The sequence below is a fragment of the Marmota flaviventris genome, chromosome 1 (assembly GCF_047511675.1).
Source record: "Marmota flaviventris isolate mMarFla1 chromosome 1, mMarFla1.hap1, whole genome shotgun sequence".
In the NCBI taxonomy this organism is placed as follows: domain Eukaryota; kingdom Metazoa; phylum Chordata; class Mammalia; order Rodentia; family Sciuridae; genus Marmota; species Marmota flaviventris.
Genome location: NC_092498.1, coordinates 88,948,864 through 88,974,335, shown reverse-complemented (window position 1 = coordinate 88,974,335; position 25,472 = coordinate 88,948,864). Strand labels below are relative to the sequence as shown.

At 35.4% G+C, this 25,472-nt stretch overlaps 1 protein-coding gene across 2 annotated transcripts in view; it reads right to left on the bottom strand.

The window, feature by feature from the left end:
- The window catches only part of Znrf2 (zinc and ring finger 2), a 107,914-nt gene that overhangs the window by 50,239 nt on the left and 32,203 nt on the right, over nucleotides 1–25,472 (bottom strand). For both annotated transcript variants that reach the window (XM_027939652.2, XM_071613960.1), the window contains exon 2: nucleotides 10,407–10,502. In XM_027939652.2, coding sequence (XP_027795453.1) covers nucleotides 10,407–10,502 — 96 coding nt within the window. The remainder of the gene's footprint in view (nucleotides 1–10,406; nucleotides 10,503–25,472) is intronic.

Below are 25,472 nucleotides of genomic sequence, written 5' to 3'. Positions count from 1 at the left end.
TGTCAGACCAGAGACAAGCCAGTTCCACCCCTCCCTTCGGACACTCCAGCAAGGAGGCAGGGGCCCGCCATAGCAGAGAGGGGAAGTCACCAAAGTTCGGCCAAAGAGATTCCTTCCCAGCAGAATCTACTTTAGCAGGTGTGTGACTCCCACCCGCATCAGATACAAACAACCGGGAAACTTCAAAATCTCTCCGTGGGCGTGACCGTAAGGGCCAAAGGACTCTCGACCCCCAACTCCCCCTACTGCCAGTGACGTGGGCGTGACTGTATGGGCGGAGGGAAGCAGAGAAGACTCCCCACCCCCAACTCCCCCAACCGCCAGCGGAGTGGTCGTGATTGTAGGGGCTGAGGGAAGCAGAGGGGATCCTCGATCCCCAACTCCCATTACCACCAGCGGCGACACCAATGGTCTTAGCCGCCAGATTCCGAAGGTGTGCCCACCAAAGGGGTCCGGAAAAATTAAACTATGGACTCCCAGAACACAGCTCCACAGCACTGGGGCTTAGATGAATGACAGAGAGAGTGCTCAGTCGTTAGGGAAATAGAGCACTCAGAGGGGCTGAAAGTGTAACCAAATCCTTGGAGAACCGCCTCCGGTGAACAGGACCTGGCTGACTGGCAGGAGGAAGGGGAGGAGGGGCCGTAGAAGTGAAACACCTCTGGACCAACAGGATTGAGAGGCTCCCAGGAGCCGCCTTACAGGGATTGCTGTTGACACATTGAGGGCAAATCTCAGCCCGGAGGGCACAGCTTTGCCTACGGGAAGAGAAGAAAATGGATCTCTGAGACCTAATTTTATTTCTTATTTTATTTTATTTTTTCTCTCCCTTTTTCCCTCTTTCTCTCCCCTTCCAAGTTTTATTGTTCTTTCCATTCTCCTCTATGCTATCTAACTCCCCCTCCTTCTTTCTTTTCAAGAGCACCTTCCTTCCCCTTCCCCCCAACTTTCATCCCAAGCATTACGTCCTCCATTTCGTGTAACTGTCTAAATGCAAACAGGTGAATGTTTCGAGGCCGTCTGTAGTGCTCCTAAATACCTACCTACTACCAACACCCTGATCCAATTGACGGTTAGCATCCCCCTTCAGTAGAGCAATCTTCTAAAGTAGCCAAGACATACTAACCCTTATACCTTCATAGCACCTAACCTAAAGTCCTAAGAACAAAAAACAAATCACTATATGCATACAAAATCCGGAAGCCCTTTATAAACTGAATGAATCAGCTCTAAAGTACAATAAAGCCCAACATCTATAGGCATAATCTCCCACCACAAAGGAGAGACAACAGAGATAAACAAAGCCAAAACAAATGTATAGGAGAAAGCAGTTACAAAGCAGTCAAACAGAGCTGGAAAGTAACGTGAACAACATGAAAAAACCAGGGAAAAAAGGAGTACAGATAATGCAAGACAACTTAAATCTACAGGAGGACCTAGAAGCATCAGAAACATGGACAGGGAAAGAAATCAAGGCATACCTAACTCAGATGGAACGGAATTTTAGAGAAGACATGAGACAGCAAGTAAAGAATTGAAAGTATATTTTGAAAACGAACTAAACAAACAAATTCAAACTGCAAAGAACGAGCTTTACCAGGAGATAGAGATCTTAAAAAAAAAACCAAACAGTGATTTTAGAAATGCAAGAAACCATAAACCAGATTAAAAATGCTAACGAGAATATTACAAATAGACTAGATCAAGTAGAAGTCAGAACATCAGATAATGAAGACAAAGTTTATCAACTTGAAAAGAATATAGTCAACACTGAAATGATGCTTAAATCTCAAGAGCAATCTATCCAAGAGATATGGGATCTCATCAAAAAACCAAATTTGAGAGTCATTGGGATAGAAGAAGGCACAGAGGTTCAAGCCAAAGGAATGGACAACCTATTGAATGAAATAATCCTAGAAAACTTCCCAGAGATGAAAGATGGAATGGATTGCCAAATCCTGGAAGCCTACAGGACCCCAAACATCCAAAACTGTAATAGGCCAACTTCAAGACATATAATTATGAAGATAGCCAACATACAGAACAAGGAGAGAATATTAAAAGCTACGAGGGAAAGGAGGCAGATTACATTCAGGGGTAAACCAATTAGGTTAACGGCTGATTTTTCATCACAGACTTTGAAAGCGAGAAGATCCTGGAATAATGTATTTCAAACGCTGAAAAATAATGGATTCCAACCAAGAATACTGTATCCAGCAAAATTAAGCTTCAGATTTCACAATGAAATTAAAATCTTTCACGATAAACAAAAGCTAAAAGAATTCGCAGCCAGAAAACCAGCACTGCAAAGCATTTTGGGCAAAATTCTACAGGAAGAGGAATGGAAAAACAGTGCCCAAAACCAACAGCGGGAGGTATCTCAGTAAAGGGGGAGGAAAACAACCAAAAAGTAAAAACTAGCCAAACTAAAATAAATAAAAAAATAAACATGACTGGAAGTACAAATCATATTTCAATTGTAACCTTAAATGTTAATGGACTAAACTCACAGGCTGGTAACCTGGATCAAAAAAACAAATCCAACAATATGCTGCCTTCAGGAGACTCATATGATAGGAAAAGACATACACAGGCTGAAGGTGAAAGGTTGGGAAAAATCATACCACTCACATGGCCCTCGGAAGCAAGCAGGAGTGGCCATACTCATATCGAATAAAATCAACTTCAAACCTAAGTTAATCAAAAGGGATAAAGAAGGACACTATATCCTGTTAAAAGGAACGATCCACCAACAAGACATAACAATTATCAATTTATATGCACCAAATAATGGTGCAGCAACGTTCATAAAACAAACTCTCCTCAAGTTCAAGAGTCAAATTGACCACAACACAATAATTATGGGTGACTTCAACACACAGCTCTCGCCATTAGACAGATCCTCCAGACAAAAGCTGAATAAAGAAACTATAGAACTCAATGACACAATCAATAACCTAGACTTAACCGACATATACAGAATATATCAACCATCATCAAGTGGATACACGTTCTTCTCAGCAGCACATGGATCTTACTCAAAGATAGATCATATATTATGCCATAGGGCAACTCTTAGTAAATATAAAGGAGTGGAGATAATACCATGCACCATATCTGATCATAATGGAATGAAACTGGAAATCAATGAAAAAAGGAAGGAAGGAAAAATCCTGCATCACATGGAAAATAAACAATATGTTACAGAATGATCAATGGGTTACAGAAGACATAAAGGACGAAATCAAAAAATTCTTAGAGATAAATGACAATTCAGACACAACATACCGGAATCTATGGGACATAATGAAAGCAGTTTTAAGAGGGAAATTCATTTCCTGGAGTTCATTCCTCAAAAAAAGAAAAAAACCAACAAATAAACGAACTCACACTACATCTCAAAACCCTAGAAAAGGAAGAGCAAAACAACAACAAATATAGCAGAAGACAAGAAATAATTAAAATCAGGGCAGAAATCAACGAAATTGAAACAAAAAAAAAACCATTGAAAAAATTGACAAAACTAAAAGTTGGTTCTTTGAAAAAATAAATAAGTTCGACAGACCCTTAGCCATGCTAATGAAGAGAAGAAGAGAGAAAACTCAAATCACTAACATACGGGATGAAAAAGGCAATATCACAACAGACACTACAGAAATACAGAAGATAATTAGAAAGTATTTTGAAACCCTATATTCTAATAAAATAGAAGACAGTGAAGACATCGATAAATTTCTTAAGTCATATGAGCTGCCCAGATTGAGTCAGGAAGACACACACAATTTAAACAGACCAATAACAACGGAAGAAATAGAAGAAGCCATCAAAAGACTACCAACCAAGAAAAGCCCTGGACCAGATGGGTATACAGCGGAGTTTTACAAAACCTTCAAAGAAGAATTAATACCAATACTTTTCAAGCTATTTCAAGAAATAGAAAAAGAAGGAGCTCTTCCAAATTCATTCTATGAGGCCAACATCACCCTGATCCCGAAACCAGACAAAGACACTTCAAAGAAAGAAAACTACAGACCAATATCTCTAATGAACATAGATGCAAAAATTCTCAATAAAATCCTGGCGAATCGAATACAAAAGCATATCAAAAAAATTGTGCACCATGATCAAGTAGGATTCATCCCTGGGATGCAAGGTTGGTTCAATATACGGAAATCAATAAATATTATTCACCACATCAATAGACTTAAAGATAAGAACCATATGATCGTCTCGATAGATGCGGAAAAAGCATTCGACAAAGTACAGCATCCTTTTATGTTCAAAACACTAGAAAAACTGGGGATAACAGGAACTTACCTCAACATGGTAAAAGCTATATATGCTAAGCCTCAGGCTAGCATCACTCTAAATGGAGAAAAACTGAAGGCATTCCCTCTAAAATCTGGAACAAGACAGGGATGCCCTCTCTCACCACTTCTATTTAATTTAGTCCTTGAAATACTAGCCAGAGCAATTAGACAGACAAAAGAAATTAAAGGCATAAAAATAGGAAAAGAAGAACTTAAAATATCACTATTTGCGGACGATATGATCCTATACTTGGAAGACCCAAAAGGGTCTACAAAGAAACTACTAGAACTAATAAATGAATTCAGCAAAGTGGCAGGATATAAAATCAACAAGCATAAATCAAAGGCATTCCTGTATATCAGCAACAAAACTTCTGAAATGGAAATGAGGAAAACCACCCCTTTCACAATATCCTCAAAAAAAAATAAAATACTTGGGAATCAACCTAACAAAAGAGGTGAAAGATTTATACAATGAAAACTACAGAACCCTAAAGAGAGAGATAGAAGAAGATCTTAGAAGATGGAAAAATGTACCCTGTTCATGGATAGGCAGAACCAACATCATCAAAATGGCAATATTACCCAAAGTTCTCTACAGGTTCAACGCAATGCCAATCAAAATCCCAACGGCATTTCTGGTAGAAATAGATAAAGCTATCATGAAATTCATATGGAAAAACAAAAGACCCAGAATAGCAAAAGCAATTCTAAGCAGGAAGTGTGAATCGGGAGGTATAGCGATACCAGATTTCAAACTGTACTACAGAGCAATAGTAACAAAAACAGCATGGTACTGGTACCAAAACAGGCAGGTGGCCCAATGGTACAGAATAGAGGACACAGAGACCAATCCACAAAATTACAACTTTCTTATATTTGATAAAGGCGCTAAAAGCATGCAATGGAGAAAGGATAGCATCTTCAACAAATGGTGCTGGGAAAACTGGAAATCCATATGCAACAAAATGAAGCTGAACCCCTTTCTCTTGCCATGCACAAAAGTTAATTCAAAATGGATCAAGGAGCTAGATATCAAATCAGAGACTCTGCACCTGATAGAAGAAAAAGTTGGCTCCGATCTACACATTGTGGGGTCAGGCTCCAAATTCCTTAATAGGACGCCCATAGCCCAAGAGTTAAATACAAGAATAAACAAATGGGACTTACTTAAACTAAAAAGTTTTTTCTCAGCAAGAGAAACAATAAGAGAGGTAAATAGGGAACCTACATCCTGGGAACAAATTTTTACTCCTCACACTTCAGATAGAGCCCTAATATCCAGAATATACAAAGAACTCAAAAAATTAAACAATAAGATAACAAACAACCCTATCAACAAATGGGCCAAGGACCTGAACAGACACTTCTCAGAGGAGGACATACAATCAATCAACAAGTACATGAAAAAATGCTCACCATCTCTAGCACTCAGAGAAATGCAAATCAAAACCACCCTAAGATACCATCTCGCTCCAGTAAGATTGGCAGCCATTATGAAGTCAAGCAACAATAAGTGCTGAAGAGGATGTGGGGAAAAGGGTACACTTGTACATTGCTGGTGGAACTGCAAACTGGTGTGGCCAATATGGAAAGCAGTATGGAGATTCCTAGGAAAGCTGGGAATGGAACCACCATTTGACCCAGCTATCGCCCTTCTCGGTCTATTCCCTGAGGACCTTAAAAGAGCATACTATAGGGATACTGCCACATCAATGATCATAGCAGCACAATTCACAATAGGTAGACTTTGGAATCAACCTAGATGCCCTTCAATAGATGAATGGATTAAAAAACTGTGGCATTTATACACAATGGAGTATTACGCAGCACTAAAAAATGACAAAATCATGGATTTTGCAGGGAAATGGATGGCATTAGAGCAGATTATGCTAAGTGAAGCTAGCCAATCCTTAAAAAACAAATGCCAAATGTCTTCTTTGATATAAAGAGAGCAACTAAGATCAGAACAGGGAAGAAGAGCATGAGGAAAAGATTAACATTAAACAGAGACGAGTGGGGGGAGAGAAAGGGAGAGAGAAGGGAAACTATGGAAATGGAAGGAGACCCTCATTGTTACACAAAATTACATATAAGAGTTTGTGAGGGGAAAGGGGAAAAAAAAAACAAGGGAGAGAATTAAACAACAGCAGATGGGGTAGAGAGAGAAGATGAGAGGGAAGGGGGGGGGGATAGTAGGGGATAGGAAAGGTAGCAGAATACAACAGTCATTAATATGGTATTATGTAAAAATATGGATGTGTAACCGATGTGATTCTGCAACTTGTATTTGGGGTAAAAAATGGGAGTTCATAACCCACTTGAATCAAATGTATGGAAGATGATATGTCATGAGCTTTGTAATGTTTTGAACAACCAATAAAAATAAATAAATAAAAATAATCTTACTGCATTTAATCACAGATTTCTAAAGTAAAAATTGAACTTATGATGATATAAAATATACCATGATCCATGAAGTTTGAAGCTCAATAAAATCAGGACTAAGAATCTGCTAATATTTAATTCATTTTTTGATTTGTTTTGAATTATTTTTGAAGATGTTGAACAAGGAAATCAAGACTCAATCAATACTCATAATATTTATATCAGTCACTGAGTATACAAGAAATTACTAGGTCCATAAACAAAACAATGAAACACATGAAAGAGGGAGAAAAATAAATAAAAATAGGCAGTATCTGACTTGATATAAGGGCAATATAATGTTGATGTTCACTGAGGCATTTACACATTTTTTTCATTCCTACCAAAATACCACTTCCAGTAAGTAACATTACCCAATCGTTCAGGATCCTTTCCTGCCACAATTGCCCTGGGCCTCCTACCTGAAGCTCTGCTGAGCCAGCTTCCTAAGCCCTGACAATTTCAACTTAGCTACCCAATTTTCTTCTTTGGATACTAGGATCTGGGTGTTCACAAACATACTATGAATTTTTTATTTTTATTTTTAGTTGTAGAGAACACATACCTTTATTTATTTATTTTTTATTTTTGTATGGTGTTGGGGATCAAACCCAGTGCCTCACACGTATTAGGCAAGCGCTCTACCACTGAGCCTCAACCTGGCCCGACATACTATACATTTTAAATAAGAAAGTTGTTGTGGGCTAATCTGAAAATCAAAATAATATTTAAATAATCAATTTAAATTTGATTTTAATTATCAATTTAAAGTGAGAATGCATTTTTAAAACTCCAAATTACCAACTCTTTCTATTCAGAACTGTGTCTATAAACACATCCAGATTGAAACCAGCCCAACTACTCTCCTTGTTGTGAATGTTTATAGACATTTAAATTAATACCCAATTCACAAATAAATTTCAAAATGTCAGGTCTAGCTACTTCAGGAAAGGCTATAGAAAGATATAAGTTAATAGCATTATGCTGAAAAAAATTTTTTTGAGAATTAATATAATTTAGAGGTCCAATCAATCTGACTGGGAATCAACATTTAGGAATTCAAATATAAAACTTTAAGCTTAGAGTCCAGGTGACTAAAAAGATTCAGCTTCAGAGATTCCTTGACTCACCTTGCTCTAAATTTCATAATACTAGATACCTTGGTTAGACTTTAAAGAGGCTAGTTTTCACACAAATTCAGCACTGCTATAAATGGCAGTCTAGGGGATCTGCCCTTAAAACAAAGTTTCCCCATAGTACAGAGGCATTTTACTAATCTGCCACCTTTCTATGACCCTCCAAATCAGTCAAGTAAAAGCTTCTTTTCTCTTCCATTACTCATACAAAGCCATCATCCAAGAGTTAGTTTTAAAACTTCAAAAACTACATATAAATTTTACGGAACAAGCGAATGTTTATATAGTTTAATATTAATAAAAATTTTTAAAGATTCAAGCCTCGCTACATTAAGAATGGCTGAAACTTCATTAATTTTTCTCATGTTGTTTACTAATTTTAGATTTTGGAAAACTACTAAATACTTAAAACTTTAACCTTTGGTTTACAGTATCCCCAAGCAGAAAGTTATATATGGGTTCTTTGAGACACCAATCTAGCAGAAAATTTAATGACTTGAACATAGAAAATTTGAAAATTAAAAAACTGTTAAATACCAACACCTAAGAAGACTGTATTCTAGATTTACAGAAAGAAAGTGTGCAAATACTTTATTGTACTTTTTCAATTCAAGGCTTAAACTTTAAGTATGTTTAAGTATGTTTATTGATTGACTACTGTGCTGAGTATTGAACCCCAAGCTGACGTCAGGCATACTAGGTAAATGCTCTACCATTAAGCTACACCCTCAACCCAGACACTTGTAGTAAACTTAATTATGGAGTGTAATGAAAGGATAATGGAGCAAGTATTGGAAACAAGCCCATTTTTAGCCTCAAACTATGAATTTGAGTATTTTTTTTCTTAAGTAACAGAATTTTAACTAATTATGCAAAATAGCCAATTCAATTTCATAATGTAAGAAGGTTAGGATATTACCAATAGGAACATTTACTACACAAAATAACTATAAAAGCCATTTTCATTGGCAAATGAATGGGAAAGAATATTCTACTGTCATCACTATAATAGTGTGGCTGGAACACTAACTTTGAGGTATGGCAGGTACCGATTCCTAAACAATCTCTAAACACCAATCCAAAGTAATATGTTCATTTCAATATTAAATTCTACCTTTCCCAAGATTTCAGTTACCTCAGAAATCTCCTGATTAGTAAACTGCTTGTACACTTACTATGTTTTTCATGTAATACCTTTAAATAACCAATAAATTTTAGCTCAGAGAAATCAGTGACACTATAAGCTCCACCCCTAATTTATTCATTGTTATAGTCCTACTTCCTAACACATACCTTATACATAATAGATGCTCAAAAGATACTTGTAGCATCCAGTCCATCTTTCAACTAGCTTCACTGTTGATTAATATTCTATTGACTTATTTCAAACCAAATTTTACATCTAAAATTTTTCTTCTGAATTTTTCGGTTTATAAAATTTTGAGGGGAAGAACTTTCACTTTTCTCTTAGTCAATTTATTATGAAAAAACTACTTGATTTTTTTCCCAACGTTTATTCCAAAGTATGCCAAGACTATACGTAAGATCTCTCCTAGATACTAAATAAATAGCTAGGGATTTTGGTCCAGAAAGAATAGCACAGTCTAAAGCACCAGACCTAACTAAAGTACCAACTACCCTCAGGACTTGCAGAATAGAAATGTTTTGGGGACAAAGACAGAAACAGATGTAAATGCATGGCATAAGTGGAGTTCATCTCTATTTCATTCCTTTTTTTCTTCCATTTAGCCATCTATTTACTATACTTACAAACTTTTATTCTGTATTCCTAAATACGTATCCTTTGTTTATCATATACTTTAAATAATTAAGAAAAAAGCTGCAATTTCATCCATGCATGCTTACTTTAGAAAAATGGTCATTTCGAAAACTACTTATTACTTAGGCTTGACCTGAAATATTTTATTTCAGTGTAGAAGTTCCCAAAAGAATTTTCTGGAGTAAGGGAACTAAGGGAGTCTTTGAGATTCTTTTTAGTTTTAGAAGGTAAAAAACAATTTTTATATTAACACTAAACCATCATTTGCCTTTTTCATTCCCATTGTCTCTGTAATAATGGAAGTATCCAGAAGACACATGAAGTGTCATATCACAACTGAATGTAGAAAAGATATTGAGAATTCTTTGTCATCAAGCCAGACATCACAGTTTGCAAAGATGTAAGATGTAAATGTCACTCTAGTCATTAAGTATTTTTTGACTTAGAAAATTTACCTTTTTTCACTTAAAAATTATGTCAACATAATTACATTTAATGCTTGAATTAAGTAAAAAAAAGGTTAATTCTATTAATTCCTAATATGCCAAACATTGACATATATAACCTAGTAAACAAAAGCTCTCTAAAATTCTCAGTAATTTTTTGAGAGAAGGTTCCCTGAGAACAGCTCAGAATGACTAATGGTCTAGCAGAGGGCACAAGGGCCTTCCTACCATCTAAATTTTACTGAAAACACGAAATTTACAAAATGTAAGGTAATTCTATTTAAAATTATTAGGACAGTGGACTTACCATTATAGGTTATTCTTGGCTTTGTTAAACACATCACAAGGTGCAAATCCATTTCATCAGAGGGTACAAATTTTGAGCATACAGGGCACTTAAATCCTAAAAAATAAAAGAAACCCAAGTCACTTGACTATTCTTAATAATCCAACTATGATTTTTAAAAAGCATCTCAAACTTCAATATCACACAATAATGCATTATAGTACTTGTGTACAATTTAGTGAGAAAAGTTTGTGACCATATTTAAATTAGTTTATTAAAATCATCCTATCATTAAAAAAAAAAAAACAGGTTCAAATGAGAATTCTCACTCTTCCTAATGTTCTGGTCCAGTAATTCTCATGTTTCTAATTTCTTGCATTAATCTATCGACACATATAATTTCATTTTATAGTAGCTTTCCAATACGACCATCTTAGTGAAAATTACCTTTCCCAACCTGAAAAGGTACACAGAGTCACAAGTTTTTACAGTCTCACAGGACCTTAGAAACTACTCAATATTTTTAGAACTTATAAGGAAGAATGTGAAGGCTTTCAGAACAGCAAAAACAGCCTACAATCTAAGACTCCTCTCATTGACATCTACATTAGTAGTTGCTATGGTTTGGCTAGAATATGAGTAAGTCCCCCAAGATTTCCTGTGTTGGAAGTTTCATCCCCATGTGGTAAAGAGGGGATGGGACCCTAAAAAAGTGGGGCCTTGTGGGTGGTCTTTAGATCACTGGTGGCATGCCCTCAGAAGGGATTAAAGTAGTTCTAATGGAATTCTAGGGTTATAAAAGTCTGAGCCTAACCTCTTACTGGCTCTCTAGCTTCCTCCTGTCTGATGATGTGATCCCTCCTTGCCTCTGTGAGGCCTTCACCAGAGCCACACTAATACCAGCCAGTACCATGCCCTTGACCTCCACAACCATGGGCTAAAGAAACCACTTTTCTAAAGTTACCAGACCCATATTTATAAAAATATGTCAAAATATACTCATGTACATCTAAAAAGAATAAATAACATGAAGAATAAATAAAGTTACTCAGCCTTGGGTATTTCATTATAATAACAAAAAAACAGTATCAAGTGGTCTTTTCACCATACTGTTACTAAAGTCATAACACAAGTAACAACAGCATCAAGCCAGGGCACATTTTTGTTGTCAATTTTGACAAATTAAATAGTAGTTCGTCTCCCACAATTATTAGTTTTAACTACTAAATATTTGCCTGAAGTACTCCATTAAAAATAAACCTACTAAAGGAGACTACTAAAAATAAACCTACTAAAGGTCATTAGTCAGTTTTATTCTACTACCTTACTTACCAAAGAAAACTGTCTCGTCCCCTGATTCCTTACTGCTTAGGCAGTCATCATGTTTCCCTACTGTCTCACTATTCTCCCGACACTCTCCACCCCAACACCGTAAGACGCTTGAGCAGAGCTGGAATATAATCCCAATTTGTAGTTTGGCTAGGGACAAATGAGGAGTGAAACAAAAAGAGTTCCAAGAAAAACTGATTGAATCAGCCTAAGAAACAGTGAGAGACTATCCTAGTCAATAGTAAAAAGCAGTAGCAGAAAAGTGAGTAGGCAAGAGAGAGTGGAGTGTCTCTTATTGACTTGTGTGTAAACTGGACTTATAAGGGAAAAGAAACTATAGGCAAGCATGGGAAAGGGTCCACATGGGAGATCCTGGAGCAAACACACAGAGGGAAGGAGGAGCAGCACTGTTAGAGACAACTAATATAACCAGTAGTGAAAGGGCATTCTGCAGCTCTCTAGGTTCAGGGACCATCTTCTTTCTATGGTGACGTGATAATGGCAACCAAATGAGTTAGACCACAACCATAATCTCATACAGAACTTTATAAGGATTTGAGAAAAGGTTTTAGCATAGCTTCTCATCCAAGTATTCAATTTCAAAAATGAAATATATGCTTTTGAACAACATTTTAAAAATCATATTAAGGGCTGGGGTTGTGGCTCAGTGGCAGAGTGCTTCCTTCACAAGTGTGAGGCACTAGGTTTGATCCTCAGTACCACATTAAAAAATAAATAAAAATAAACAAAGATATTGTGTCCACATATAAAAAAATATTAGTAAAACCCCATATTAATTGCATTTGAAAAGAAATGTTTTACTTCAACTTCCTGAAAACCACCATAATGAAAAGTGGGGGAGGAGGATTCATTTAAAAAAAAAAATCAAACTACAAAAAATTAGTAATTGCCTACCACAGACTACATCAGATACAATGAAATTTGATCAACTTTGGAGAAGGCAAAGAGGCCCTCAAAGCAGCAACTAAATTTCAAGGACCAACAATCTTTTTTCCTTGGAAATTTAAAAACTTGCTGCTTTTGAGGTTAAACAGGGCATAAAACAGAGACAGAGGTGAACAATGTCAGAACTACTGATCAGAATTATCTGAGTAATGACACACAAACCCTAAATCATTAAATAAATGTACATTATAAAAAGCTTCACTGAGATCATCCAGCAACCCTATGGAGGAAAAACAGTATATACAAAAAAACTACTGGAATTTACAATGTGAATTTAAACATCGTGTCTCTCCTCTCCCCAAAACCCACTAAAGTGACAAGGAATAAAATTCTAGAAAAAGAACTTAAGGAAAGTCAGCAGAAAATTAAAAAAACACATGAACAAATAAATAGGACTGAGAAAATGGATAACCTGAATGCTGAAAAAAGTAAATAAATTCTCACTACGGAATCCATAGCTCCATAACTCTTCAGGTAATGATGATACAAACAGACCCTTAGGGCTGGGGCTGTAGTTCAGTGGTAAAGAGCTTGTCTACCACACATGAGGTGAGGCACTGGGTTTGATGCTCAACACCACATAAAAATAAAGGTACTGTGTCTATCTACAAGTTAAAAAAAAAAAAAAAACCCACAGATCTTCAGGCTCCCAATCCATGACATCCAGGCAAGCAACTACCATTCTCCTACCAGAACAAGAGAACAGAGGTTTATTGTGGAAAAATGAACGAAGAAAGATATATAACTGAGGATACCAGGCATGGCAATGGGCAGGAAGAAAATATAGCTCAGTTGGTAGAGTGCGTGCCTTGCATGCACAAGGCCCTGAGTTCAATCCCTAGCAAAACACACACACACACACACACACACACACACACCTGGCCACTGAAAAAAGTCCTTCTCTATCTCTACCCATTAAGAATATGATAGATTCTTAAGTCAAATGAAACCTCAAAGATTCTTGCCTATTGTAAGCCTTAGTCTTGCATATAAAACTTCCAATTAACTTTTAAAGGTCTTTCTCTATAGCACCATGCAATAAAGAGGAAAAGATTAATCATGGTGAAATTAATCAAAACCAAATCCAAAAGACAAATGACAAAAATTTTTGTAATATATATCAAAAACAAAAAGAGGCCAGGTGTGGTGGCACAGGCCTGTAATCCCAGCACCTCGAGAGGCTGAGGCAGGATCATGACGAGTTCAAAGATAGCCTCAGCAAAAGCAAGGTGCTAAGCAACTTAGTGAGACCCTGTCTCTAAATAAAATACAAAATAGGGCTAGGGATGTGGCTCAGTGCCCCTTACTAAGTTCAATATCTAGTACATATATACAAACACACCAAAACACTTAAAATTGAAGAAAAATAAAAATCAAAACTGTTAGAAAAATGGGCAAAAGTTCTAAAAAGATATTTCACCAAAAATATATGCAAATGACACTTAAATGAAAAACTGCACAGCACTTGATTAAAGAACAAAAAACACTTTCAAGTTCTTTGCATTTCTTTATTCTCATGTTAGTGACTTTAGGAGAGAGGAGAGAGAAACACAGATGTTTAACTCACTGTATTTAACTAGAAATCCAGGTGGTTCTCTGTAGACACAAGACAGCTTTCTAGACTTGGCCTCTATTTTACAGAGATACCATTTCTCATTAGATTAGTGAAAACTCAAGTTTGATAACACACCGTTGATGTGGCTATGAGTAAATAAGCATATGCTGCTGGCAGGATTGTAAAATTGTACAATGTCTATAGAAAGGTAATTGGGCAATATCAATCAAAATTGTTTTTTCTTCTGATCTAGTTCTAAGAACCCACCAAGAAAGTAGAACCCCAACATTTAAAAAAAAAAAAAAAAGTAATTTACTGTGACACTATTTGAAATAGTACAATATTGGAAACAATTTATTTGATCACACATGAGATTTGGTGAATCTGGTATATCCAAAAAAGGAAATGTGTGAAAAAGAAATAAAGATCTCTATGAACTGAAATGGAGTGATATCCAGGATATATTAAGTAACATACTATGTTAGCAACTGTGTAAGAAAGGGTAAATAAGAATTCATATATGTGTGTGTGTACATCTGGAAGAAAAACAAAGCATACACTTCAAAATTGGATTAAAATGCAATTATCCATAGGAGGTGAGAATGGCAAGACATAGGTAAGAAGATACTCTGAATATACCTTTCAATAAAGCTTTTGATTTTTGAACAATATTAATGATTTGAAATTAAATATAAAAACAAATCACCAATGATTGAGGGAAAAATCCATACCCTAAATTACAAAACAACAAATGATATCAAACAGACTGCAAGGAAAAACACGCTCTATCCACTAAAAAGGGCCCAGCAGTAATGACAACCCAGTATCAATAAGCAGCCCCAGCATCTAGCCCTAGGTTTCTGTATCATCATTCCTCCACAAAAAAGAACCTGAGTTCCTTGGGGAAATGGTAGTTTTAGGTCCAGGACAGGGAAATTACAATATCTTGTTGTGCCAGTTTAAAAGGGTTCCTTCTTGGCCAAATTTGGGCGATTTGAGAATCAAAATAATGCACAGATTTTAATATATTAAGTTTTAAAAGAATGTAAAAGTACATATGGATAATTAGACATTCTGAAAATACTAATCCAATAATCGCTTAAACTAAGGTACTATTACAACAGAAAAAATGACTTGTAATCACTTAAATAAATGTTCAACAAAAGGGAAAATTGACATGATGTGCTCTCTGATGTAATGCACTGAGGATGTAATATACCCATGTATATTCTTGCCAAATATAATCTGAACATAATTGTAAATAAATTTGGAAAAACCTTTAACACACAAAAGAGACAATAAAACAGTTAGACACACTAGGCAAGGGGAGCCTTTCAGAACTATCAGAAAAACTATAATAAAAGTCAATGCATGCAGCAGTAGAAAATTTCAATAGTGCCAACTACTGGTCCCAAATATTATAAGATTTCTATTTATTGGGGGCTTTTGTTTCTATTTATTTGATTGCTTCTATTTACTTGCTTTGGTTTCCATACATCAAAGAATTTTTCCAATTTCCTTAATTATCCCAATAATTAAAGATATACTGCATCGAAGAAACAAGAACAGGAAACTATAAAATAATAAGAGGACCAAAAGAAAGCACTTGAAAATTAGAAATTCGATCAAAATTAAAGATTTATGTAGAAAGGTAAAAGAACTACTTGAGGTAATAATGCCAAATGTTAATAATTAACATCTACTATATAGCAGGAAATCATTTAAATACTTTGAACAAACTATTTAATTTATCTTTACATCCTCTGAACTAGGTACAGGCATTTTACAGATGGATAAGTAACCAATCATTTATCTAGAAAATTGTCACAACAGAATTCAAGCAGACTTTCTGGCTTGAGAGCCCAAATCCTTAACTATTACTCTACACAGCATTTCTAACTCCTAAGAAGCAGAACCAGAAGTCAAAGACAGTAGATAATAAAAATCAGAAGGTCAATCCAGCTGGTCTAACATCCAACCAAAAAATGGAGAAACTGAGAAAAGAAGAAACTATAAAGACATAATGTAACATTTTTCTAGACTAAAGTTCATAAGTATGTAGACTCAAAGAATGTAAAAGAAACAAATGAAAATAAAAAGCCATATAAAATGTAAAGTTACATTACTATGAAAAAACAAAGCATTAGAGATTTTTAAAAATCTATTAAATATTTTCAAAAGATCAAAGCAAAATATCTAAAATAGTGTCCCAGACCTTTTTAAATTTTTGTCTTTAATGATATCACTACTTTTGGGGAGTTTAGGTGAAACTATTCTTCAGAATCAAAATGGCACTGGTCTTTTCAACATTAACACAATGTCACAGAAAGACAAGTGAAACAATAACTTCAAAAATTCCAAAAGGAAACATTTCATTTGGATTATGTACCTAAACTATTACATACTCACACTTGATACATACATTTTTTTCCAGACAGATCTTTAATGCACACTTTTCAAGAGACTTCTAGAACACGTACTCCATTAAAACAGGAGAGCAAATAGATCCCTCACAGGAGAGAGGTGAAGGGAAGTCCTTAGGTGCTAAATATGTGGCAGATCTAGAAGTATTTAGTCCAGGTTGGAAGAGGAAAAGTGAAGAGAAGGAGGGAAAAAGGAAACCTCAGGAATTATTCACAGAATAACATTTAATCTTTACTGGAGACACACTAGGCAAGGGGAGCCTTTCAGAACTCTCAGAAGGAAAAATAAATGGGAACTGCGAAATTTATATCCTCAAAGACTTAGGACACAATGACAAGATGAATCAAAACAACAAAAAATCAGAAATGTGGGAGTGGGTTGGTACAGGGGATTCAACCCAGGGGTGCTCTACCACTGAGTTACATATTCAGCCCTTTTTTACACTGTTTCCCAGGCTTCCTTCAAACCTGTGACCTCCTGCCTTAGCCTCCCAACCTGCTGGGATGATAAGAGTGTGTACCATCATGCCTGATCTAAAGGACTCTTGATTGGCACCCAGATCCCGCTAAGGTGCCACTTTTCTCCAAGAATCTTTCTCTAATGCTCCACTCCAAAACAAGCTTTAATCATTGTCTCCCTTTGTGTTTCTTCTATGCTTGACAATATTTAATACTGCAACACAGTACTATACTAGTAATACAGAATTCCTCAGGTATGGTAGTCGCCATTTCCTAGATTTATAAGCAAAAGACTCTCTTGATTAAGCTGCTCACTTAAAGAGAATATAGGTCTAAGTAGAAAGAAATCAAAAGTGATGTAACTCAGCTCTTATAACTGCTCAGCCTTCAAGATTTCTGCCACAGCATCCTGGCTCAAAGAGCATCTTACGTTATTACACATGTACACACCATCTTTTCTTACGCTGAGCTTTTCATATTACCTCCTATTATTATCCAACTACAAATCTGGTAAAACCATTTAATCCTTTTCCTCCAAAAGAACACATCACCCATTAAACCCTTTTTGCCTCTGCTCTTGATTGTTAATAAAAATAAGAAAAACAGGTATACTGACAATCTATTGTCACTCAAGCCCAGATCATGACTCACCATCTTAGTGAAATCTTTAAGAGAACTCAAAACGAGAATGTCCTTCTCTGACCTACTATATTTCTTTTATTAATAATTCTCATTTGATGTCATTAATATTTCTTCTATATAGATCCTAACAAGTCTGAGAATACCTGTGAAGACAGAAATTCTTCTAAATACTTTATTCACCTTGCCCATCAGACTAGACCTATATAAATCAACAATGAATAAATATCTAAATGGATGCAAAAACAAATTATATAGTTGTCCTGAGTTCTACAGAGGCAAGAGTGGTACAATTAAAGCAGATTACGGAATTCTAATTACCAATAACCATAATTTGACAATCAACAGAGCCCTAAGCATTGTTCATAAGAATGAGCTATTTTTTTTCAAATTCATTTTAAAGGTAAAGTTGTTTTAAACATACCAATAAAGGTAAATAAATTAACTTTTGTAAGTAAAGTTTTTTAGAGTATGTAATACATAATGCACATCTAAAGATCTGGATTCTAAACTGAGCAGACATACATCACTTGCTGATTGGACCTGTTCCAAATTTGGCAAATACAGAGTTATCTTTTTAAAGAAAAACTTCTCCAGAATATGCAAGTTAACTAACCTAAATAAACAGATAAGAGCAGTTTCATATTATCTGTCTTTTCTCTGGAACTATCATAGTATTTTTTGTTTGTTTGTTTTCCTTTTGTGTGTGTGCACGTTGTAAATTCAAGGCCTCTCATGTGCTCTCAAACACTTCAGCACTGAGCTAAATCCCCTGTTCACTGTCATGGTTTTAATAAGTAGAACTGAAAAGGAAAAAATGCTCAAGAGGCCAAAGGAGAAACCTATACTGTTTTAAAGTGACAGCTACTTATTAAAAGACAAAAATCTCTCTCAACAAAATGAAAACAGGCAGACAGCAAAAGTTCCAACAATACAGTGTAGCAGAATACATTCCAAAACAAGGTGGCATATTAATTTTTTTTTTTAAGGCACCAGGGATTGAACTCAGGGGCACTTGACCACTGAGCCACATCCCCAGCCCTATTTTGTTTTTTTATTTAGAGATTTTATTTTATTTTGTTTTTTATTTAAAGCTTAGCACCTTGCTTTTGCTGAGGCTGTCTTTGAACTCATGATCCTCCTGCCTCAGCCTCCAGAACCACTAGGATTACAGGTGTGTGCTACTGCGCTTGGCTTGCATATTAAATTTTATTCTTGTTCATTAAGCATTTTTATCAAATATCTAATTCTCTAATCATCACCCAAAGCAACCCTGAGGGAGCTTACAAAACTATTATATACCAACTTGTTTAAAAAACATACTTGGAATGTCATGACCATATTTTAAGTCTACCAGGAAATCATCATTTTCTACCATCTACTCATTTCTACCTCTTCTGAAGAGAAGGGAAAAAAGAAATGAATAATTCTAAGTGAAAATTTGCTCTGATTTATTTTGTATAGTCTCAAAGTCATTAGTATAACTATTTTGATACACGGTAGGCATTTGAATATTGGAATGAATGAAAGACTATCCAAAGAAACCCTATTTTTTCACAGTTAAATATCAGCAAGCTGAAATGATTCATTAAAAGTCTTACAATAGTCATTTAAACATGCCCTCAAAGGTTTCTTTATACTTAAAAAAAAAGTAATTTCATTTTCTTCTTTTCTCCTCTGATGAGAAACAGAACAAAGCAAAGCAGAAACACTTGTGGGATTATTTTTAAATGCTTTATATTTAACAATGCTCTGTTTTCCAAAAAGAGCTACTTTCTATGCTCACAGCAATTACTCCCACTCCATGACTCAACTTCATGAGAATGAGAATAGGTGGGTCCTTAGGGAGCATCTACTCTAATCTTATTTTAGAGATAAGAAAACCCAGAGAGGTAATAATGCTTGCAAGAAGTCATAAAACTACTCAACTGCAGAGCCATAACTAGGACTCTTTTTATTATATTCTTCAGCCTCCCCTCTATCAGACCTCTTCCATAGGTATTTATAACAAATAATTTATAACACTTTATATATAAAAACATTATATAATCATGCAACCATCATAGGGGGAGCCTATTCCAAGAATGTTTTCAAGAAGAGATATTTCTTGTGAATGTTGGCAAGTATCAATAAAATGAAAGCTAGGATAAGCAAACATATTATATACTAGATATGCCATGAGTGAATCAAAATCCATACTGGAATTAAATCCTGGACATTTTAACAAATGTACTTCCCATATTTACAGAAATATTTAGAAACCCAGAGAAATTAAGTATTTGAGATTCAGTAATTGCCTCCACAAATGAAAAAAAAAATTATAGCCACTGTTAAACTCATACCCAAGAAGTGCATGCATAAATTTTTATGTCTGTAGCACATTCACTAAAAATAACACTTTAGATACTAACTTCCCTTTTTGTGTATTTTATTTAGAGACAGGGTCTCACTGGGTTGCTTTAGCACCTTGCTTTTGCTGAGGCTGGCTTTGAACTTCAGATTCTCTGCCTCAGCCTTCCAAACCAGTGGGATTACAGGCTTGCAACACCATACCTGACAACTTCTTGCTTTTGTTTACTAAACTGAACTCTGTGTTCCTCATCCTATCTCATTTACTGTCTAGACTACTGTATCTATAACCTACAAATCTAATAGATTAGAATAACTATAAAAGATCTTAATGGTAGATGACAACTGACAGAAAAGGGTTCCCTGAAACTGCAATTTGTGCATGCTCCTATTATGTATAGAAAAGAATTCTGACACTGGAAACTATAGCTGTATTAGAAAATAAAGGTTGTCTTGACCCACATGGGTATATCCCTGGGAAAACCAACAAATAGCAAGATTTCTCTTTTAAATTTGTGTTGAGTCAATTAGATTAAACCCTCTTATAGATGAATATCAAATAGGACACAATGTGATTGCTCTTATCAGCTTGAAGAACTGGAACTGAAGAGCCCAAAGCTACATATACAGTAGAAGACTCAACTTAAACCATGGTAGTTTGGGACAGGTCAGTTCCCATAGAAAATTAAATTAAATTCATGTGGTAACACTAACAAGGTGTTCTTAATTTGTAATTAAAGAATATGCCAGTAATAGAACAAGGACTTAGGGATCAGTGATTTAACTAATATTAATGGGTTTCATAAAATCTAATATACTAAGTGTCTTCTGCCACTAGGGAATTTGAAAATGCTCCCACATAACCACTAGGGTAGAAGAGAGGATAAAGCAGCAGGATGCTGAGTCAGCACAAGACAGACACAGGAGTGCTGTGGTTTGAGCTTGTCCCCCAAAGGTTTATGTGATAAGACACTTATTCTTTGGAGAAGTGATACTTTGAAAGATGGTAGAACCTTTAAGGGGTGGGGCCGAGTAGAAAGTGATCGATCACTGGGGTTATCTGCCACAGAAGGAATTACTATAGTTCTTGAAGGACCCCAATTAGTTCCTATAGAAGTAAGTTGTTTAAAAAAAAAAAAAAAAAAAAGAGCAAACCTGGTCCCCAAATCTCTTTGGCTTCCGGTTTTGCCATGTGATCTCTTCTACACATGTTCCTGCCAATATTATACCATCCATCAAAAGACCTTCATCAGAGGCCAAACAGTAGGGGTCAATTTTGGACTTTCTGCCTCCAAAACTGTGTTAAATAACCAGTTTTTCTTTATAAAGTACCAAACCTCAGGTATTTTGCTTTAGGACTAAGGCAGAGAGGTTAAATGTTTGTTGTGTTGTTGTTTTGGTGGTGCTGGGGATTGAGCCCATGGCATTGTGCATGTGAGGCAAGCACTCTACCAACTGAGCTATATCCCCAGCCCAAGGTTAAATGTTTTTTTATTCTTCATTGATATAAAACAAGCTCACTATAGAATAGGACAATGGCTCCAAGGTTAACTTCGCTTCTGCATTCTCAGGGACAATTTTAGAAACTATTATGTTTTGAGTATGAGGTGTTCCCCAAAAAGCTCCTGTGTCAATGCAGGAATGTTCAAAGTGAAATGAAGAGACTGTGAGAACTGTAACCTAATCAGTCCATCCTACTTTAAATGAACTTTTTTTTTTTTTGGTAGCTGGGGTGTGGCTAAAGGATGTGGGACATTGGGGATGTGCCCCAGAAGGGCTCATCTTCAGGTGGCTCCCTCCCCACTCTATTTCTGCTTCCTGGACACCATGATCTGAACAGCTTTCCTCTGCCACACTCTTCAGTCATGATTGTTCTACCTCACCTAGGTACATGATTGTTCTACCTCACCAGAGCAACAGATTTCAGACTTCTGAAGCCATTAGCCAAATGGCTCTTCTAAGTTGTTCTTGTCAGGTATTTTGGTCACAGCAATGAAAAGCTGATTAACTTAACACACTGTATGTGCAGGGCACTTTGGGAATGAGAATAAACTTCAACAGTACTCATAAATAAGACAACAGCCTGTGCTCTGTGAGTTTTATCTCAGCTGGGGTTATATGAAATTAAGGCATTTGCTCTGGAAATTTATACACTAGATGAAGAAATATACCTCTGGATCATAACTTTTCATCCAAGACACTACACAGCTATACAACACTCACTAATCTGTGGATTCATACACAGCCTGTGAGCACAATGTTAGTTTTGCCATGGCCTTACATTATATTGTAGAAGTCAAATGAAAAGCAATAAAAGGTTTTTTTTTTAACAACTATGGATTTCAAAATAATCACTACAATGAACTTTAACCATAGTAGTTTAACACACTATCTTAAAGCACATATTATACCAGCCACAGATAAAGCTCTCAATTTTAAGCTCAAAAGTTTTATAATAATTTGCTTCTAATCACACACATTCCCAGTTCCTCTTAGTTGCAGAAAATAAATGACCAAACACAGAATGGTTCAGAACCAGAATATCAACTTGGGTACAGAGCACATTGTTTTATAATTGTTCATCTGCTTAATTTTAAGTTCTATCTATGAGGTACAAATATAATCCCCATAAAATATACATATTATTCCTATCATTCCTATCATATTATTATTATATTATTAATATTATATTATTAATATCATATTATTCCTATCATTCATATATATGTGCATGTGTGTGTATGGTCTTGTAATATTTTAGCTATTTCAAAAACTATATTCTAAAAATTCAAATGAATTTGACAGGGTCTCACTGAGTTGCTTAGCACCTTAGTTTTTGCTGAGGGTGGCTATGAACTGGTGATCCTCCTGTCTTAGCCTCCCTAGACAATGGGATTACAGGCCTGAGCTGCCATACATGGCTCAAAACAACTGCTTTTAATGTATAATAATCAGGTAACAAATTCATTACACTTAAAACTCACTCAAGAGATACAGGTACAATTATAGTCTCCCAAATACCACCCCACCCCAAACTTGGATTGAAACCAGGGCCTTACACATAGAAAGCAAGCATTCTGTCACTGAGCTACATCCACAGCCCCAATTTAACAAGTTTTTGTTGGTGTTGTTTGGTTCTTTTTATAGATGTAGTAGAATCCATTTTGACATAGTGATCTAATTCAGTCCTCAGTATCTTCCCTTCCCCTTCTTCTACCCCCTATTACTTTCCCCCTATTTATCTATACTGTCAAAAGGGGAGGGGGACATTTTTTTAGTTGCAATTGTTGTAAAAAGTTGAGAGAAAAATAATGGGTCACAAATAACTTATAGGCACATATTATGCAAACCACTTGTTTTTTTTCCCCCTCCAGTAGTACTGGAGACTGAACCCCATGGTGCTTTGCTACTGAACTACATCCCCAGCCCTTTTTATTTTGAGACAGATTCTCACTAAGTTGCCCAGGCTGGCCTTGAACTTTTGATCTTCCTGACTAAACTTCCCAAGTCACTGAGGTTATAGTGTAGGCCACCATACCTGGCTAATATTTACATTTTCTAAGCTTACAGGATTCGATTTACAAAATACTTTTGCAATCCTAATTGTATCACTTACACTTGAGTGAGCCTATAATATATAGTAACCAGATAACAACATACTAATAAACGAAATGTTATCAGTATAACATTATAACAATATGAAATATAGAAAGAACAAAAATAAAAACAAAAATTTTAAATCATAGCCAGAATGGAATTTTTTTTAAGTTTACATATTCTACTGTTTTCCACTAAAAGTAATTGTTTTTCTTCAGTAAAGATTTCTTATCAATACTAAATATTAATACAGTATTATACACAAAACATGTATACTTAGTGCTTATGATAAATACATTCATTCTACTTTTTTTTAATTAAATAACTGTTTTTAGATACTTAATATACCTCAGAAAATCTGATAGGATTTTTAAAAATACCCTTTGGCAATTTGGACCTTAAAATCTTCAGTATATTTTCTGCTACTGTCAGTAATTTTTTATAGCTACCATAACACATGAAGAGATAATCATGAAGTTTAAATACACACTAAGTTTAGTATCACAATTAAAATCAAAATTTTAGCAGGGTTCAGTGGTGCATGCCTGTAATCCCAGTATCTTGGGAAGGTGAGACAGATGGACTGCAAGTTCAAAGCCAGCCTCAGAAATTTCAAAAGGCCTTAAGAAATTTAGGGAGACCCTATAACAAAATAAAAAATAAAATTTTAGTGTAGCCATTGGGTACTTGACGGTTATCAGTATTGTCTACACAGATAAAACTTTGCCCACTACTTAACTGCACACAAATACTACTACTCAATACTGCCAGTATTTTGTAATACAAAATTTAATCCTTATGACTTATCACCTCAAAAATTAATTTAGAACTGAAGGGCAAGTTCAATAAGAGTTTTCAAGTTTAGCAGAAGGCATACTCACTCCCATGTACAAGCAAGCTTCTTATTCCTACACTAAAAACCAAATCTACTTTTCTTAACACACCTGTATTTAGTGTAACAAAGGCTTTCTTCATAATGGCTGACTCTGGAAACTACTTCTCATTAATATGTGTTCATTACTTTCTATTCTTCCAGGAATTAAATCTACATTAAATATTACACTAGCCATATACTGGGTTGATAATTCCCTGTTTTTATGTTTATTCTCGTCTCCTGAATCTGCAAATTCACAAATGAATGAAATATAGCATTAAGCCTTAAGGATTTAATGACTCCAAAGGAATAAAAAAAAAAGAAAAAAAAATCTTACAGCCTTATACTATTTATCTTAAAAGTTTCTTAAAAAGAATTGCACTTGGGGTATTTCTGGGGTTGACAAACTATGGGCTTGCAGGCCAAATGTGGCTTGCCACCTGTTTCTGTATAGCCCTGGTGTTTTTTTAGGGCTGGGGATATAGCTCAGTGGTATAGTGCTTGCTTATTGTGTATGCAAGGCCCTAGGTTCCATCTCCAACATTGCAAAATAAAAGAACAATTTTTACCTTTTTAATGGCTAATTTTTTAAATGTAAGAAACTTACATGATACATTAAAATCATAGAAAATTCACATTTCAGTGCACACTAGTGACGTTTTATTGGAAGACAGTCACACACATTCATTTATATACTGACTATGGCCCACTCCACGTCACCAAAGAGGCCACAGAACTCAAAAAGGTCTGTAAAGCCTACAATATTTGCTACCTATCTCTTTATGGGAAGTTTCCCAAAACTAAAAAATTTCAAAAGTGTCTGAATATCTGTTTAAAGGGGAAACTAGAAAAAAGCCCTTCAAAAAAGTATGGTTATGACAAAAATTCTAGTTGTA